The sequence below is a fragment of the Hylaeus anthracinus genome, unplaced genomic scaffold (assembly GCF_026225885.1).
Source record: "Hylaeus anthracinus isolate JK02 unplaced genomic scaffold, UHH_iyHylAnth1.0_haploid 4, whole genome shotgun sequence".
NCBI classification, from domain to species: domain Eukaryota; kingdom Metazoa; phylum Arthropoda; class Insecta; order Hymenoptera; family Colletidae; genus Hylaeus; species Hylaeus anthracinus.
Genome location: NW_026535289.1, coordinates 8,888,629 through 8,906,500, shown reverse-complemented (window position 1 = coordinate 8,906,500; position 17,872 = coordinate 8,888,629). Strand labels below are relative to the sequence as shown.

The 17,872-nt window shown below is 46.4% G+C and overlaps 1 protein-coding gene across 1 annotated transcript; it reads left to right on the top strand.

The window, feature by feature from the left end:
• The first annotated feature begins 3,563 nt into the window (after positions 1-3,563).
• Positions 3,564-17,781, top strand: LOC128894512 (uncharacterized). Its single transcript, XM_054156291.1, has 6 exons — positions 3,564-3,603; positions 10,427-10,499; positions 11,354-11,446; positions 15,025-15,051; positions 16,085-16,239; positions 16,588-17,781. Exons 2-6 carry the CDS (start codon positions 10,451-10,453, stop codon positions 16,858-16,860), a joined length of 597 nt encoding a protein of 198 aa, XP_054012266.1. The 5' UTR covers positions 3,564-3,603; positions 10,427-10,450; the 3' UTR covers positions 16,861-17,781.
• Positions 17,782-17,872: the final 91 nt, after the last annotated feature.

Here is a 17,872-nt window from a genome sequence, read left to right as displayed (position 1 = left end):
TAGCACGCTGGAAGTAGACGGCCAGGCGAGCCACGGTGTGTGTAACCGCGCATAAGCGCTGATGGCCTCGCGGGGCTACCGTAAAAATTCATTTTGTACCCGCTCGTGTAATTTCCCCCGGATTCTTGCATCTTTCGCACCGCCGGACCGTATTAGGCGAACCGTGTTCGCCGGACCCCGTCCCCGTCGCGTAGACCCGCCTGTCGTCTAGGAGATCCTAATCTTGATTAGCGCACCGCGTTCCTTTATTCGTGGTAAACGAGATTCATCGCGATGTCTTCCTCGGAGCTTCATCCGCGCGAGGAAACGCGACTCGTTCTCTACCAATTCCGCGGACGTTCACGGAATCTTCGTGCTGGTAACCTTGTTAAATGTTCTATGATTTTACGACACCGAGTACATGCTCTTCGTATATACTCTCGTTAAAGGGAAAAAGAAGCCAGCGGTCTGCGGAGTTTATACATATATTATATGTATAGTCGATGCGAATAGCGTATTATTTCTTCCACTGGTCTGTGTCTGACCATAAGACACCGAATCTACTGAACATGTAACAGGCTCTCACATAGAGTCCCGGTGCTCGAATCTTCTAGATATCAAATGCTTTAGACAAACAAAATTGAAACTAATCGAGGCTTCTATGTGTCAGACATATTCTCTGAGTAAGACGTACTTGTATGTCAATACCAAGTCAACCCAAACGTACTTACAAAATCATTTTCTCCGTCGACCGTTTCCCCTTTGAAATTTCCTAAAGGAGCAAATACACCGGCGCGCGGTTCAGGAAACTCGTCCTAAACCTGTTCAGGAACGCCGAAGGACAGTCCCCGGTACAAGGGTAAATATTTGTCGAGCAGCCAACGGTCTCAATTTCGATCAGAGAATCCTTTGGCAAGTGCATCCTGCCGGAGGAACGGTATTAGCGCCACGTGCCTCTAATATCAACCAGGAGGTCGTATATCCTGCCGGTGCGTCGCTCGTTAATTTGCTGTGGAGGCAGTGCATATAGGGCCAGTGGGCGCACAAGGTGCACCCCACACGTGGTCGCACGTACACGTTCACATACACGGGAGCCGTTGGTGAGCAACCAGCGCACGGTGGCCAACGTTGAAGCCGTTCGCACACACGGACGCGTCGGGTAAATAGGCATACACGAAAGAGGGGCGCTCGCGCGCGTGGTTCTCATCATTAGGTACGTAGCCTCGTTAGGATGAGTTTTTCCGCCGCTAATGAGGTGGGCTGCAAGTTGTCTCTGCGGCGTGCAGACGGTCCGCCGCGTACCCGGCTCTCCTCTCCGCCTCGGATCAGGTGGACGACGGTCCTGGCTTTCTATGACGTCCGCGTGAATCTGGAGACCAGGGGACACTATTTTTAATCTACCCCCGGGACGCGGACTTGACGGAATTAAAATTCATGTCCACTGGCTCGCTTGCTTATATCCCCGACGCGGATCGTATATTTCTCTCTTAACGGACCACCCTCCGCCGGCTCGGACGTCGCGGAATAATCCGCGTTCTTTCCAACTGTTACGCCAACCGGCAGATTTTCTCTTTTCGTTCTACGCTCGCGGCACGAATTCCCCGAGCTCCTCTCTGCCGTCGTTACGAATTCTCCGAAATGGACGGTGGATGTAGAGGAATTCTCGTTACGGAGTTGCTACTGGTATTATTGAGCCGTTCACAAATCAATTGACTCCACCACTTTTCACCATAAAATATACCTGGATCCACGGGAATTTCGACTCGTATCTTTCAGTCTTCCTTCCCTCTCCCTATTGGGGTGTTAATCTCGAAACGTGTATCGTCGATAGGGCGAATAGATTTTCTGAAACGGCGACTCAATTTTCAGGAGCTTGCTCCGGTTAATGAGACACCGAAACGTGGACCGCACATCGACAAGCACAGTCGCGTGTCGCCGTTAACAGCAATGGCGCATCGTGCATCGTCGAAAGTGATATTAAGCGTACACGCGCGTTTTTCGCGAGCGAAACCCCCTCCACTCCCTCGGCCATTAAATTTACGAGCCGTCGCGGTAACTTACAAAGTATAATAACGTATATGCTCGAAATAATCCGTCGTCGGGATAACCCGCTATATGGAAATAGCCGGACATTTGAATAGCTCGATGTCAAAGCGAGCCACCGCGAATATATTTCAACGCTTAAACGAGCACGGCCCGCTTCAACCGCGGCAGCAACGTTTTCGGGGACTTTTTTAAAACCGCGGTATTTACATTTTACTCGCGCGCTATTTTTATTCCGGTGTTGTTTCGCGCGACGAAAGCGACGAAACAATTGAATGAAATTGAAAGTGGAGATTTGTAAATTGCGTTCCAAAGCTGGGATTTGGTTATCGATTAGAAATCATTGTGACTAAAAAATGATGTCTCCTAATGGATAGAAATAGACGACTGTCGACAAGGTGGCACAATTCTTCGATAGCTTAAGCTTTCGAAGACCTTCCAGCAGTCCTCGCGCTCCTCCGAGTCCTCGATCGATCGACGTCCTTTGAACCGACCCCTTCGGGGCGGCAGGGTCGATCTGAACCCGAGCCAAGAATTTGACGGGGCCGCACCAGTTCCGGTGACGATTTTTTCTCGCCAGGTCGGCGAGATCCTCCGAGTAATTCGAGCCTCGGCGACGATCCTCGAGTTGGTCTTTCTGGCGAGCGCCGTTCTTCCCTCTCGCAGTGCCTCGTGATCGACTGCTCTCAAAGTGCTCCTCCTCCTCTCGAGTGCTGTCCGACGTCGCCATTCATCCAGCTCGTTCCGGTTGACGTAGCCGGGTGCCGTTGCTTAATTCGCGAATATTTCACCGTGCCTGCTCTCTGAAAATACGCTACAGCTGCTCTCGTCGTGTCTACAACCGGGGCCACCGTCGCGATTTTTCCGAAATATTCCCGTCCAGCCACCGGGGCACGGTGGGGGATTGTAAATTTCCGTCGTCGAGTATTTTTACGTCTCTCGATTCTTTTTCTTTCCGGGTACTCGAATAATCCGCGAACTCGATAATTCTATTCTCGAGCACGCGCGCCACGATGATTTAATCCGGAATTCTGATTTATCGGGTAGTAAAACGAGTTGTTCGCGGGAACGCGTGTTTTGGCAACAAACTATCGTAAGAAATGCAAATTTGGCGTCGTGAATTATTAACCTCTTCGGACTCCGTACACATTGTAAGGTACACGCATTACGGGATTATTGTTACATACTGAATAATGTGTTTAGCGGAATGATAAATACAACGTACCCACCGTTGGTTTCTGGTTAGTTACATTAAGAGGGTTGGGACATGAATTGCACGGGGGAGTATCTAAAAAAATATTTAGCGAAATGAAAAATAAAGAATAATCATTATCCATGACGTTGTTATGCGTGTTGCAGACTGCTTTGCACTGGGCCGCGAAGCACGGCGACGAGAACATCGTGAAGCTGATAGCAGGGACCTACAAGGACTACATCAAAAGCGTCAACGAGACCTCTGTGAGTATTAACCGAACCATGCACTACAAAACAAGTTTAGAATTTATCGAGCCTGCTTAACTCTGATTTCTCTTTTGTATTCTGTTTCCGGCCTTGTTCCGAACCTGCTGTACACAGAATGGGGTAAGTCTTTCATACCACTACTTCATTTTTATCGTCGGCGTCTTCCTCCTTGCCCTAAAACGAAACTTCACTCGAAAAGATTCATCCTCTTCGACTAAAACAAAACAAGTCCGCATCTATAATTGTTCCACAATGAAATATTCATTTGTGAAGTCAGTTTCCCTAAAAATCGCTCAAACCTGCAAATTTCGAGCGTATCACGAAATCGTTAAAATCCCCGACATGAAGCTGCAAAAGTGATCGATTCGGCACCGGAACCGCGCGTATTCGAGTGAAAGAGGAAAAGCAGGAAGAGGAGAGAGATCGATAAAGCGAAAGCGGGGCGAGGTTGAGCCGCGGCACCGTCGAAAATAAATCGCGAGCGAGTATCGCGACGGTATCTACCGTAATCTCTAAGTGGCCGCCGTGCGAAAGGAGCGCAGGCCTTGCATTTAAGCGGTTCTGCGAGCGCCGCGCGTCTCTCGAGCGTAGAGGACGAGGAAAGACGACGGATGTTCGTTCTCGGTGGAAGGAAAGAGACGAAACGGTAGGCGCAGGGCGCGGAGAGAAGACTCCGCAGATAGGATCGGATGTGTGTGGTCCGCCGCTTTGCTCTTTATAAGACTTATATAAGCCGGAGTGCCCTTTGCGGGGGGAAAGAAACGGGGCAGAAAGGAGGCGAAGAGAGTGACCGAGGAAGCGGAGAACCGTGCTCGTTAGCGGCTCGCGACAAACACCGCTTGAACCACCGTGGACGTTCCTCCGAAGATGGACGAGCAGAATGCTTGTCGCCAGAGTGAAAAAACGGAGTAATTTTGATGGAGGACGGCCGGGAGGTTCGTCTGAGGTACAATGTCTGCTCAAAGCTGTGTTCCTTCTATCGGGTGTTGAACAAGGCCATCAAAATCTCGGGCAGATAGCGTTTAACACGTTGATTGCCAGACTATGGGATTCGCATCCTACGTCCAACCGATCAGTTTCGTTCCTAATTTAATTTCTAACTTGGGATCTAATTGGGAGATAAGTTTGATAATTTTCATTTTCCGTTTATCGAAGGTCTCGTCCCATTGCGCAAGACTCTTCCGTTCCCTTTCCGCTTCGGAGATCGCTATTAAGGAGATTAGCGGCGTAATGGCTGCAGATCGCATCTAATCGCGATCATATTCGCCCTGCGGTGAATCTTATAAATTCCCAAAGCACATTCGTGAGCCTGCCACGTTCCCTGCTCATTTGTCTTCGCAGCGTAACCTAAGTCGGCCTGTCGGCGCCGTGACACCTTTTTTCCCTCTCGACTCCTTCCCATGGCGTAGAGATCATCTCACAAAAAGTACTCCACACCTCTTATCGAGAATTATTAATGTGTAACCCCTGTGTCTGCAGAAATCAGTAATAAAGAACATTGGTTTTGCGATAATTGAATTTAGTAATCGGCGATCGGGTAGCTTCAGTCGTCGATTCTTTTAAAACACGGCCCGCGTCGCCTCCATTTCGCCAGACTCTCTGTTTCCGTGGGATTAGCGCTCGATTTAATAAATACGCGTGTATTCGTGTAGGTACCGACAGCGTGGCGCGGCTAATCCACTCTGGAATGGATCCATCCTCCATCCGCCTCGGTTTTTTTCTCCTTCCAGCGGCTTTAACAGCAGACGGTGAATCGCGGCATGGCGTAATCTGTCACAGCCACCGCTCTCGGCGTAGTTTTCTGCCGGCTTATCCCGCCACCGCCACCGGGTCCCCGCTTAATGCTCTGGCAAATGAAAAAGAGGGAAAAACAGCACGGGTCTCCAGGTCCCCGTCGCGCAATCCTAAGTTGCGTATCTTTCTCGGTTGGACGCCAGCGATTTCACACCGTGTAATATCCCCTCGTTCCGTGTAACCGTTCCGAATCGAGAGGAATTCCGGTGGCCGACACTTTTTATCCCCGCCAATCGGGCACGGTGTTTCTTTCACCGGAGCGTGGCTTTCTTTTGGTACAAAGTAGTTTTCAGCTCTCTTTTGTTACAAAGTGCACCCGACCCGAGTTTCTGGTATTTCTTGTCCGTGTACTGGATGTCGAGAGAATTAGAACGAAATTTCGAGAATATGCAGGCTGTTTGTCATGAGAGGAGACGGAGCATTAACCCGGTATCGCGTGGATCTTATTTTATCCCTCGTAGAGGAAACGAACGAGCCCTAAACATTATATTCGAGGGATGAATTTTTCCCTGTAACTTGAGGAAATGGTGAAATTCGAATAAAAACCTCGTCCTTTTTACAGGATATTTAACAAGCAAATGATAACATTGGAAGTAACTTTTTTAAATTTGATGATACGGTGTGTCATTTATGCGACAAATATATTTTGTCTTGGAAGAGTCTCGCTTTGCGGCTGCATCATTGTCAACACATTCTTGGAGTCTCCTCCAGGTGGTCTCCAGAGGCGAGAGACCCGAGGCCTCACACCGTGCGATTTCTGGCTGTGTGGGATGGCAAAAGAACGTGTTTATCTCCTACAGAAAATTGCAATTATGATTGTAACAATACCGAAAGAAACATGACTGGGCCCTCTCGAGACCACCTGGGGGAGATTCCAAGAATCTGTTGACAATGATGGGAACAAGTGGAAACTCTTTGCGGACAATATATGGACATCTATCTATACGTGGGATCCAATGAAAATAAATAGCTTATTTTTCGCTTGTTGAAGCATCTATCTTTAAACTAGGAGAGTGACTTGGTACAAGTGAAAATGTGCCACTCTCCAGATTTTCTTCCCTCTCGATTCACTCACCCAAAAATTAACGCAGCGAGTCGAGGCGTCGTGAAATTGTCATCTTCTTCTTTCTAAGCGCCTTCTTTCGCAGGTGTGGCTCGTTTGCCAGGCGATAGACACGTCACGGCGAAATTGGTCGCGGCGTTTCTTCTCGCGGACGGTTCCTGGCCGGCGTTAGAACCGGCGCAGACAACCGCGGGCCAACGTCGCAGACGGTGGATTGCAGTCACGAGCGTAATCTGTCACGGGTACCGCTTCCACCGTAGTTTTCTACGGCTTATCGCGGCATCGGCTCGCATTTAATCCCCGCAAAAAACGGTGCCCGTTCCCCACGGGGACCGTAAGCCGCCCGTGTGGCGCCTGCATCCTTGCCAGGCGTACGACAGCCAACGACAATGGCGATCCCACCGGTGGACCCCCGAGACAACGCCGGAATCTGTCCTCGTACAACGGGTGACCTGTTTCGAACGCGTCTCCCAGCGAACTAGAATCGAAAACATCGCGAACGAAGAAAGTAAAATGATACTTGGGGAATGAGGACTTTGAAGGGATTCTAGAAGGGACGAAATCCCCGTCGAGTCTTTTTTGTTAACGGTCTGTAGATACACCGGGTGCTTGAAATTTAAATATTAGGAGCAGTTGCGAGAAAAATTCTTACTCGAAATCTTGTGCTCCTATTTCATTCTTCAATCCCCTTCGAGTCCAAACGATCTTCAGTCTTTTAAAAAATAAGACAAGGACCATTTCCTCAGCCTCCTAGATGTACGTTTCCTCTCGACTTTCCTCTTGACGTTTTAAATTCTCTTTGAAAAAATAAATCAAGCAAGATCGTTTCCCCAGCTTTCTAGGTGTACGTCCCTCCTTCGAGTCTCTCGGAGCACCTGAGAGACACACGATCGTCGGGGAACACCTAACAGGGTCGAAAGGAATGGGTTCCACATTATAGGAACCAATATCCGAGGGTGTCGAAATACAAAATGTCGGAATCGTCGGCGCGGAGGGCCGTTATGATTTAGCTGCTCGTAAAGGCGGCCCCGATGTTGGAAAATATTAAAATTGAAAATCCTCAACGGTGATATACGCGTGCGTGATATTGGTGGCCGGCAGCTGTCCCGTTCCCGAAGTCTGTCGCGCGAGGAAGAAGGGAAACCCCTCGAAGAGGTCGGAACACCGGAGCGGAGGAGACACGGTAGCACGAAGAGATTCTGAAAAACGCAAAGGGATGGGCGAAAGGAGAAGGGTTCACGGGGGTTGGCTCCAGCGATATTGTCTCGAGGCGCGGTGACTCGGCGTGTCGGGACAATGCTACTTTAAAATATATCGTCGAGAGTATAAAAAGGGTGGAAAGTGTGGAACACTGCCTACAGCGACGGATCGAGATTTCGTGGACCCCTCGGCTCTATATTTTAAAACTAATAAACTGTGACATTATAAACTTGTGCAGTAGGCGTTGGAAATTTGAAATTATCAGACTTAATAGGAACACGAGAGAATCTTATGTCAGTTATTTTATGTCATCCTGCAAGCAAATGCAACCACAAGGACTGACGCCGCTATTTCGCTTGCTCGGTGTGCGCTGCACCCCTTTCTGACTTCTTTCTGGATTCTATGAATTTTATACATATACTTAGACTACGATTCGAGTAATGGAAGTCGAATGGTTAATGCGGCCCTGACCGCATAACGGCGACGAACGTAATGGAAAAAGGCCAAGACTGAGAGAAAGATCGAGCATGCGTGAAGGCAGAGGGTGTCGCGCCACTTGTCGCGAGGACACACGTGTCGCGTGCTATTGGAGTTGGGAAAAGGGTGACTCGGTGTTGGCACCCCATACGTGTTTTCCTATGCGGCCCTCTCTATGCGACCGCCTGACTTTCGGCTACCTATACGCGGGGACTTTAAAGTGAAATAAATTAGAGTCGATGCTCGCTGAATAACTCTCTCGGTCTCTCTGCCCCTCCGCTTCGAACCCCTTTCAAAGTCTGGCTCGAGGGGTGCTCGCACTCGCCTCGATAACAACGGCGAACGCGTCCGCCTATGATCGCGGTTTCCACCCATTTGTCACCGCGTTTATTGCGGAATGCGATATTGAGAGCAGGATATATAGAGAAGCTGTTTATGGTCGCTCGTTTCGACCTCCATTCGATTTCTTTTAGGCCACCCTCGCCGAGGATGACGCTACAAAAGTTAAAATATAAATTTACATCGTTAATTTACTTTAAACTAATTCCCACTGATTATTTTTTTTCCACACGAGTCGAAATTTTCCCGTCCGCTTTCACTTTAGCATTAAAATTTACCTTCGCCATTCGTCGTTCAGTTTGCATACACGCCGTGGAAGCTAATCTGCGTATCGACCTTCCAGCGATCAAGATCCACGTTGATCGGGGGATCCGTTCGACGTATCGTCCGCGTTTTCACCTCCACCGTATAATGACTGGTGGACGCGCGCGATTACGCGCAATTTGTCGCACTTATCGAGATGGACATCGTGAACGACCGATACGTGCTCGCTTTCGCGAGTACCGGTTCACCCGGTCGACCGTCGCCAAGTTACGCTTTGCATACGATATTTCAAGGTCGTGCAATTTTGTCGCCGCATCGACCACCGTGATCGATATCCCCTCGATCTTTGAAGAAATTATTCCAACGCATCGATAACGCCGTTCGTTTCGCAACCGATCTTGCATCGGAGCGAAGTCGAAATTGTTTCAAATTTTCGATCGTGGACCGAGGATCGAAATATCGAGATATGCAAGCTCAAAGAGTCGCATCGGTCGTTAATTACAGAAAACAGCGACAGACACGAACGAAAGCGGCACGCTAGTGTATTTGCAATAAAGAAGGATTACAACACCACTCGGCCCCGGTGTCCTCCGACAATGTAATCCCTCATCGTGCTCCAATAACACGGTTCTTCCTTCGTAATACCGTTCCACGAAGGATCACCGTGCATCCAACACGCAATTACGATGCAAATGATACGGAACGAACGTCTTGACACCAGTGGCGAATGCACGCGTCGCGATCGCTGCGCGAGTACGCGGAATAAACGAAATGGACGAAAGAAACGGTGCAAAAAATGGGACGTATCATGTAATATCGTTGACACGTTAAATAGTGTCGCGCTGATGGAAATATTGGACGAACGTTATCTCGTAATTAGTATCGATGAACGGCAGGTGAAATGGGGCCAGTTTTCCTCTAGTCTGTCGGGGAACAGCTGCTGCCTCGTCGCTTCCACAGAGGTATTAACAATACCGTTGATGACCGTTTGATTAAACCATGGTATCTATAAATTAATAATTCAGCAGCTTAGCATAGAAGATCTCGATCTTTCGAATAATGTAATCAGTAGAACGCGTGTAATTGACAAAGATAGACTACCGGTAAGATTCAACGATGTAGAAACCTAACTGATCGAAGGATCTCTATGATACCACACTTTTAGGTTTACCATAGATTCCGAGAGTAAAACGCGCGGGAAAGCGTGCGTAACGGTGTATTTCTTGAACCCGCAGCAGCTGGATTTCCGCGCGAGACCCGGATGAAAGTCGGGAAGTTCATATGCGTGAGTCGACCTATCGTCGCACGCAACGTTCGTCCGTTTTCGCGGCATCGCGTTTCAATCTTGCTCGTGCATGTACACACGTCCATATCCAGAAGATAATATTGTTGTCGCGGAAACGCCAATTCGCACGCTCGAAGTGATATTCATAATACGACGCCATTAATTCCTCATTGTCTCCGACGGTCTTCCTCCCCTTCGCCTGACTTTTCCTTATTTCGTTTCTTTCCTTTGTCCTTTCGTATATCAATGAATTGCTTCGAATCAGAGTCACATTGCTCTCCAATTTCTAAAGGGTCCTCGGCTATCGCCAATGTCTAAAGCCGATCCTGGTCCTATCCCCTCCCAAAGGGAAAGGACGCGATAAGGCGCCGACGAACAGACACGTTTTCCGCGTGTCTTGTTGCGTGTACTCGCGAATTTTTCCACCGTCGTTATCGACGCGCGATTTCTGTTGCGTGGCTCTTGTCGCACGGAAGGATCGAAAAGTGGTTCGAACGCTGATCCGCGATCCATTTTTCCAGGGATACACGCCGCTGCACATAGCGATGCAATTCGACCACGAGAATATCTTCAATCTTCTAGTCCAGGTATACGGTAAGTTGGAGACCTAGTTCTTACGCTGCTCGGAATTAACATGTTCACTGCCCCGCCTTCGTCACGAGACCCCTTCCTGTGACGCGTTGGTCTGCATGTTTTTAAGTTTTTGCTGGCTTCCCGAGAACCGAGTGAGACATCATCGGCATCGAGGCGCTATTTACAGGCTTGCGACCCTTTCAGACAGAATCGCAGCCCCAGACCGAGCATTGTAGGAACTTTTGCTCTTGCGTACTCCTTATCAAGGATGTGGTAAACGTCTCGAGGGATTCAGACTCTTGTTCGCGAAGGTGGTTCTTTGAATAACTCATTTAAACTTGTCTAATTAAATAAGAGATGAAGAGTATATTCCCTGATGTTGTTTATGCATGGCTTCATCTATAAGAAGATATCCATAAATAAACTTCCTTATAACTCTCAATATTGGAGTTGAACAGAGGTCCAGTTCGGTAGAAGCTATTTCAATGGCTAAAATACTTCTCAGAACTGCGTGGGTGAAACATATGAGCCGTTCATGCACAGGTCGATTAAGTCCATAAAACAAAAGTTGAGAAATGCGATGAAATAATGTACAATGTTTTTTAAAGTTCCTTATTATTATTCCTTATTATTCATTATAATATAAATTCAAATAGATATTGTAATAGATTAATAAGGAATAATAGCCAAAAAATAATCGTCAGTATTGTTACAATTTTCATGTGGCTGGTGGAGTCAATCGATTTGTGCAGTGAACGGCTCATGTACTGCATGACCACAGGGACAGTCTCGTGGCAAACCGCTATAGCGACCATTCGTCGCGAAGGAATTCAAGTATTAATTAGAATTAAGAGTTCCATCGATCGCATTTCTAGGGGCGAATCAAGACATACGCGACTACAGTGGGAAAAAGGCCAGGCAATACTTGGTGTCTCAGGAGGCCGCCGTCAGTCAGGACACCTTCCGCAGTAAGTACCCAATGGTCTCGAGAACGATACGCTATCGAACTCGTAACACCTGACGCAATCGATGAATCCGTGATTTAAGCTTCGATCTTAGCATACGATTGGAACGCAATCCGCGGCTGTAAATAAGACGCGTCGAGGTCTCGCAACGTTTACGCAAGGGATCCTCGTACCTGTTCACGCAAAAATCGTGGAGCAAATTACACTGTGTCGCTGTATGTCTAATTCCGCTCCGTGGAAGTCACGGGAGAATCATTGTCTCCCGGCTATCGTCCGCGGCGATCTCGCGGTCTATTAATTTTGCATTAATCGCGAGCCTGAGAAAAACGCGACGAGCGAGGAACGTGCATTTAAATGCTCTAACAACACCATTGTCGCCGAACGCTCGCAATTAAAGTTACGCAACACGAAGAGGTGAACACTTCGGCACGAGGGGAAAGCGTGTTTCCGAACGCGTTACGACAAGAATTCGCGCAGAAATGGGCAGAATTTCGGTCTAGAAAACAGGTACACCGATTTGAGAAAAGTATAAGTATACTCGCGAAGTAGTTGAGCTCGATGAATGTACGATAAATTGGAAGTTGAATTATGGAGTCAAATATTTCATTCGTTATCCGTTATTCGAATAAAATTTTGCTCATCTCTGAAGTAACGCGTTCTACTTCGATCTTCGTAACACGATATATTCTACTGTATCGCTATTCGAAGACTTGGTTTGATCAAAGTTTCCGTGCAGAGTCCTCCGAGCTGCCCAAGATCAGGCTACCAATTAATCACCCGTGGCCAATGCTTCCGTTAATTATTTCTTCAAGCTCTCGTACACGGGAAAGGAAGACCTTTTCCGAACTTTGCCTCGATATCGTGGGAGAAACAGTACACGAGCACGACGAGTCGACGCGATTAACTCTATCGCAATCCGTGATCCACTCGGATAAAGTCGATGCTCAATCGCCACGATAAACCAATTATATAAGTTACGATCCCAGGTACACCGCAGTTTGCACCGCTTTCATACGCTTGGTTCTGGTTCGGCCTCCTCGGTCTTCTTAGCTTATTTTCCGCTATCGGCTTTCTTTTGATCGCAAGCATGCCCGTCTCGGAAGAGCTTCGCTGTGTCCCGTCGCTCGTTACTTTCCTAGTTTCCATACTTTTCCGCGGGTCAGCATCCCGTTTGCAACTAATACTTTTGTCACTTTAGATTTCACCACGAAGATACTTTTATCGAGCGCAGTCTCTCGCGTACATTGATCTATTTTTATTCAAAGCTTTCTCAGAACTTGACAAACCGTTTTCTTGAAGTCATTTCACTGCACCATCGTGTTCTGCACTTTGAGACCTTCTGGAGCCATGAACATGATCGCTGTAGCCGTTCCAAGCATTTTTATGTAAAAGGAGAATTCAAGAGAATTCAAAAAAGGAGAGTCCAAGATTATAAAACAGAACGCTGTTTCAAAGTACCCAAGGGAAAGAATCCGTGACATTTCGACGACTCGAAAAAGAGTAGAGAATAAAAATGCTTGTACCGACTAATGGAGTGATGTTAATTTCGCATAGTACGATCACAAATTCGCGTGATGCCTCCCGAGTCGACTCGTTTCGATCATTTCCATCGGTTACACATCGAAGCCTCCTCTCTGTCTCCCTCCAATCCTGTACCATCGGCACGAACATCACGCGACTGCATTGGCATGCACCTCGAAGCTTGCTTGAAGCAATCCTCCTTGTTAGACGTGTTAAAGGTGTACAGGCTCCGGTGAAACGGCGCCGCGATGAAAATAGACAGGCCGGAAATGGTTTCGGGGCTCTCTTCCTCCTCTGTCCTCTGTCCTCGGTGAGTATTCGGGGCTCTGGAAGTATTCTTCTGTTGTAGGGATTACTGCTGCCGCTACGCACAGGCAAGTTCAGAAGCGCACCTCTGCTAAAGTAGTAAAGCGCTTGTGTTGCAAGATTAAAGTAGCCGCACCTTAAAAGTAACGTATGACTGTCACTTTTGTCGACGCTGACGTGAGTATTCTGAGGCGAATCCGCGGGTCCACACCGTCTCAAAGACAACTGTTATTATATATTTTATTTGCATTCTTTTCTTCGTCGTTATATTATTATTTTGTTCCTTTATATTCGATCCTAGTCGAATCAGCGAGTCATTCGTTCATTCGTGGACCCGTTCATTCCCGATGTTCCAAAGAAATTGTGTACGTCTTGTACTTGTGATCTTCGCTTGGTCGAGTCTTAATATGTCGTTATCGTCCCATCGAGACAGAGATTGGGCATTGTCTATATGAAAATGTATTCAAAAAATCGAGTAAAAATACTTTCCCTGTCAAGGTACATTTTTTATTCGATTTTAGCTACGAATAAGATTTCTGTATCTGCTCGTTTCGTTATTCAAAGAATAGAGATAACTTCGGTTATTTTTGTTCGACGAGTAACAGATGAGAAATATTCACGCTTTACTCGATACTTGCAATTTTTGTAAATAAAGACGTTGACCATCTCTGCATCGAGCTGCGTGCGTGTTCCGCGCTTATCGAACGTTCCGAGGATAACGATTATCTGTAACGAAAGCACAGATTGCGGTGCTCGAAACGCGACCACGCGACGCACGCGTGTTTGGGAGTTCGAATAAAAATTGCGACCGAAATTTCAACGAACTCGAAGTGGCAGTAGTACCTATAGACACATTAGTAGTAGAAAAATGTGATTAAACACTTCTAGCTGGCGATTTGAATCGATTTGAACCTATTGGGAACGTATCGATGCTGTTATTTTGCTGTTGCTATTGTATTCCTTATCGAGTAGTATCATTCTCATCGCTAGTTCCAGAAATGAATAGAGAATAATGAACAGAACGAAATTCAGGCTGTTTCACATCGCCGACTAACGACAATCGTCACTGTTTTCTTTGTTGTCACTGTTACACGATAATAAAGCATGTGTACGTGAGCATGAGAAACGCATATTCGACACCGACCAGTTTCCCAGATTCGCATCTGATTTTCAAACACCATTGGAAAGAAAAAGGGGACGTTTTCGAAACCTCGATTAACACGTCGGCGCACATACTCTTTATCTTCATCTCTCTACAATTGAACGCTCACGCCCAGTCGAAAACGCGACGACCGCATCCTCCTCGAGGATACACTCTCGCGGAAGAGTGCGATAACAAAATCTATCTTTTAACCAGATTAACTTTCTTGAACGCTTCCAAGAGTACGAGTTTAACGTTTCGCTCGAAAATCGAATAAATCGATGCTTAATACCGAGGAGAGTATTCGTCTGGGAAGTGTTGAGCAAAACTCTGCAGCTACTTCAATTTTGAAAACAATTATTTTATCGATCGATCCTAAGTGTTGCTCAGCACTGAACTCTCAGACTCTCCTGTTCGTTATTAACAAAATGCGACAGTCTGCGAATACAGCGAGCACTGTCGTACTACCAACGTACATTTTCTAACAAATTACTAATCCCGTTTACCTCATAATAAATTCGTTCGATCATCGATATTCATTATATTATCCTCCGACATCCGCGTGATGCGACTCGTACGAGACAGTGTCAAATGATTTTCTATTTTATTTCAGAAATAAAAGCAAGGAAAAAGCATGCAGGTAAGAAATAATCCGCATGGAACGATCGCTAATTAAGTGGAGCTAATTTAGTGCATGACCAGTCGGCCCGTTCTGGGGCGTAGCTCGACAGCGCTCGGTAGAATGGTTTCAGTCCCCAACCTTCGCTGATAAACCCTTGAGAAATCTCAGTCATCCCCCTTTATGCATAATTCGATCCAACGAATTAGGTAACCTGGACTAAGTGGTATGAATGAAAATTATAGCGCCTCCTCGCCAACTTTTCTTTGGGAAATATATCAACAGGATTAGAAATAACGATTACTTATCGAGGTTTCTTTATTCATATTCCTGTTAATATATTTTTCATTAACCTTTAGGGTTGTTCTAAAGCCTGGAACAGACTCGTTTCTAAACAAGGATAAAAAATTGATCTAAAATCACTCTATAAAATTCTTATAGTACCTCGTAGCATACTTTATAGCAAACCTTGTTCTTTAAAATTTGCAACATACTTTAGTCTTTTTATAGACGTAGGCTACTGGATAAAATTCTTTCTGCTTCTATGTTTTTGACTATCTACTACCCTCGCGATCAGCATCCTTTCGACAACAACCAACTAACAAACGTGTCTATACTTAATAGATCTCTCCTAGGCCTAACAGGTTCGTCATAAACCTAATTTAGATCAAACAACCCCATCCTAGTCTCTCTCTAATCCAGGCCTTCCCCTAGCGTATATCAATGCCTCCCTATGTACTCCTATTTCCTCGTTTCGCAGTGGTAGTCCCAAGCCCTCGGGGTGTTCGCGACACCCCACAGGACTGCTCCCGGTCTCCTCTCGGTAGATGCATGCGAAAAGTCTCCGGCAGGCGAACGAACGAACGAAAGAAACGAGAAAAGGGCAACGCATTCCGCAGTCGTGTCGCTCTTAACGAACGACGATAAGAGAAACGCGCGACTTGACGCGGGGGTTAACGGATAGAGATCAGGAATAGAGGGAAGAGGCGTGCGTGAAACGTAGTGCCTGCACGTTTGCGACAAGGGGTAACACGATCATTGGTTGAACACGCAGAGAAAGATCTTGGTTTCCTGCGTATTGGCTCGCTGAACGTACGCGTGAAACGTACGACGGAAGCGTTCAGCCAGTTCCTGGGTGTGGCAACTAGCAGTGCCAGCAGCAACCACGAGAAGCTACACAAGAGCTGGGGATCGGCGGATAATGTGCAGGTATGGAGGGACTGTGTTTAGCAAAAATTGCTATCGACACACTTCCAGACTCTGCTCGCTTGACCCTCTATAATTATTCAACCCTTGGACGATCGGACGCACTTATCTCGGATATTATACAACCGATGCATACGCGATTTTGTTTTTAACCCTTTGCACTCCTTCGGTCAGCTGTACTATACTTAAAGACGCTCTGGTGATAATGATACAATTACTATACGCGGTACTGCTGTCAGGATTTTGAATAGAATAAGTAAAAAAGCAATTACAACACAGTTGTCGTTCAAGGGTTGGACCAATCTATGTTTCTTCTTCGTGTTTAAGGGTATTCTTCTATTTATTTAAAAGTTGGACCAGAAGATGATGCCTCCGCCAAAATATGCGCCCATAAAAAAGAGAAGGAGCCGCAGGGCGCAAGATTTTGGGTCGTCGAGAAATCATCAGGCCGCCAGTCAACCGAGTACTCCGCTCCTCCACAGCAGATCGTCTCGGTCCAATCAGCACCGTCGACCAACGTCTACGGCGGTCGTTGGTCCTATCAGGACACAACAGAGCAACGACTCGGACTCGGACACCGCGTGCGGTTTCGATTCCGCATGGCGAGGATCCGGGCAATTGTAGATTTGCCTGTCTACCGCGCCACGAAGACCGCAGAGGCTTTAACGAATCACGATGTACCTTTTCGTCTGGTCTCCTTGAACAACGATGTATTCCCTTTGAACTCAACGCTCAAGACTTTTCTATCGACGATACTGAAGTCGAAACAGAATTAATTAGTCGCTCAGGACCACTGAAAATACTCTTCTTTGTTTGTCGTCTTTATACATAAGCCTTCGTGCACGCCGTCGCTGTTTCTCTGATAGAAACAATTAAGCTGACATGGCACGTAAGCAATCGAGGGACCTTTAACCTTTTAAAGTATGCGAGACTGAGTAATCATCGTCGAAGGGTAGTTTTTTCAACGATCAACTGTATCGAGTTTTGAAGAGAATTACCACAGTAATTTCTCGTTGCCAGATTTTCGCGTGAATCGATATTTTTCTATGTTGCAGGAACCGCGCATGTTCTTTGCTATTATTATTGTTACTGTAGTTTCTATAAGTGCCTTATTTAAATTACAAGCTGCGGTTTAGGTTTAGCAATGCCTCTTTTACATAAAAACCAAATACGTACTCTCTTAGAAGGATGAAACTGGGATCACGATTTTTCAGTACAGGGTGTTCTGCGCACAATTTGTTTTTTTTTTCTTTTTATTTTGTAAGATACTTTTCGCTTCAAACAGAAGCAACGATCTATCTACTAAGTAGTAATGAATTGAAGTAATGAATTCTAACTGTAATTCTGTCCACGTTATTCATCACATTATTGTTACATATACTAACTTCGTCGTTGTAGATTTTTTTAACTAAATATATAAATAATCATGACAAATATTAATAATGAATACGGAAGAAAACGCGAACAATTTTGCCAACGATGCTATATGATATCATATAATATTTGTACTCTTTGATTGGTTTTCAATAAATTTTGTTGCCTATACGTGTTTGATAATCCTACTCCACCGTAAGTAACTTTTTCTTTTATTTTCTTCTGTACAAGGTAGTCCTCAAGGACTGTAGCTATGTTTGAT

Excerpts from the sequence above, each read along its gene's own strand:
- LOC128894512 (XM_054156291.1), top strand. The coding sequence starts at position 10,451 with ATGCAATTCGACCACGAGAATATCTTCAATCTTCTAGTCCAGGTATAC. Across the intron at positions 11,447-15,024 it reads CAGTCAGGACACCTTCCGCA|AAATAAAAGCAAGGAAAAAG; the intron begins GTAAGTACCCAA and ends ATTTTATTTCAG. Across the intron at positions 16,240-16,587 it reads GATCGGCGGATAATGTGCAG|TTGGACCAGAAGATGATGCC; the intron begins GTATGGAGGGAC and ends TTTATTTAAAAG.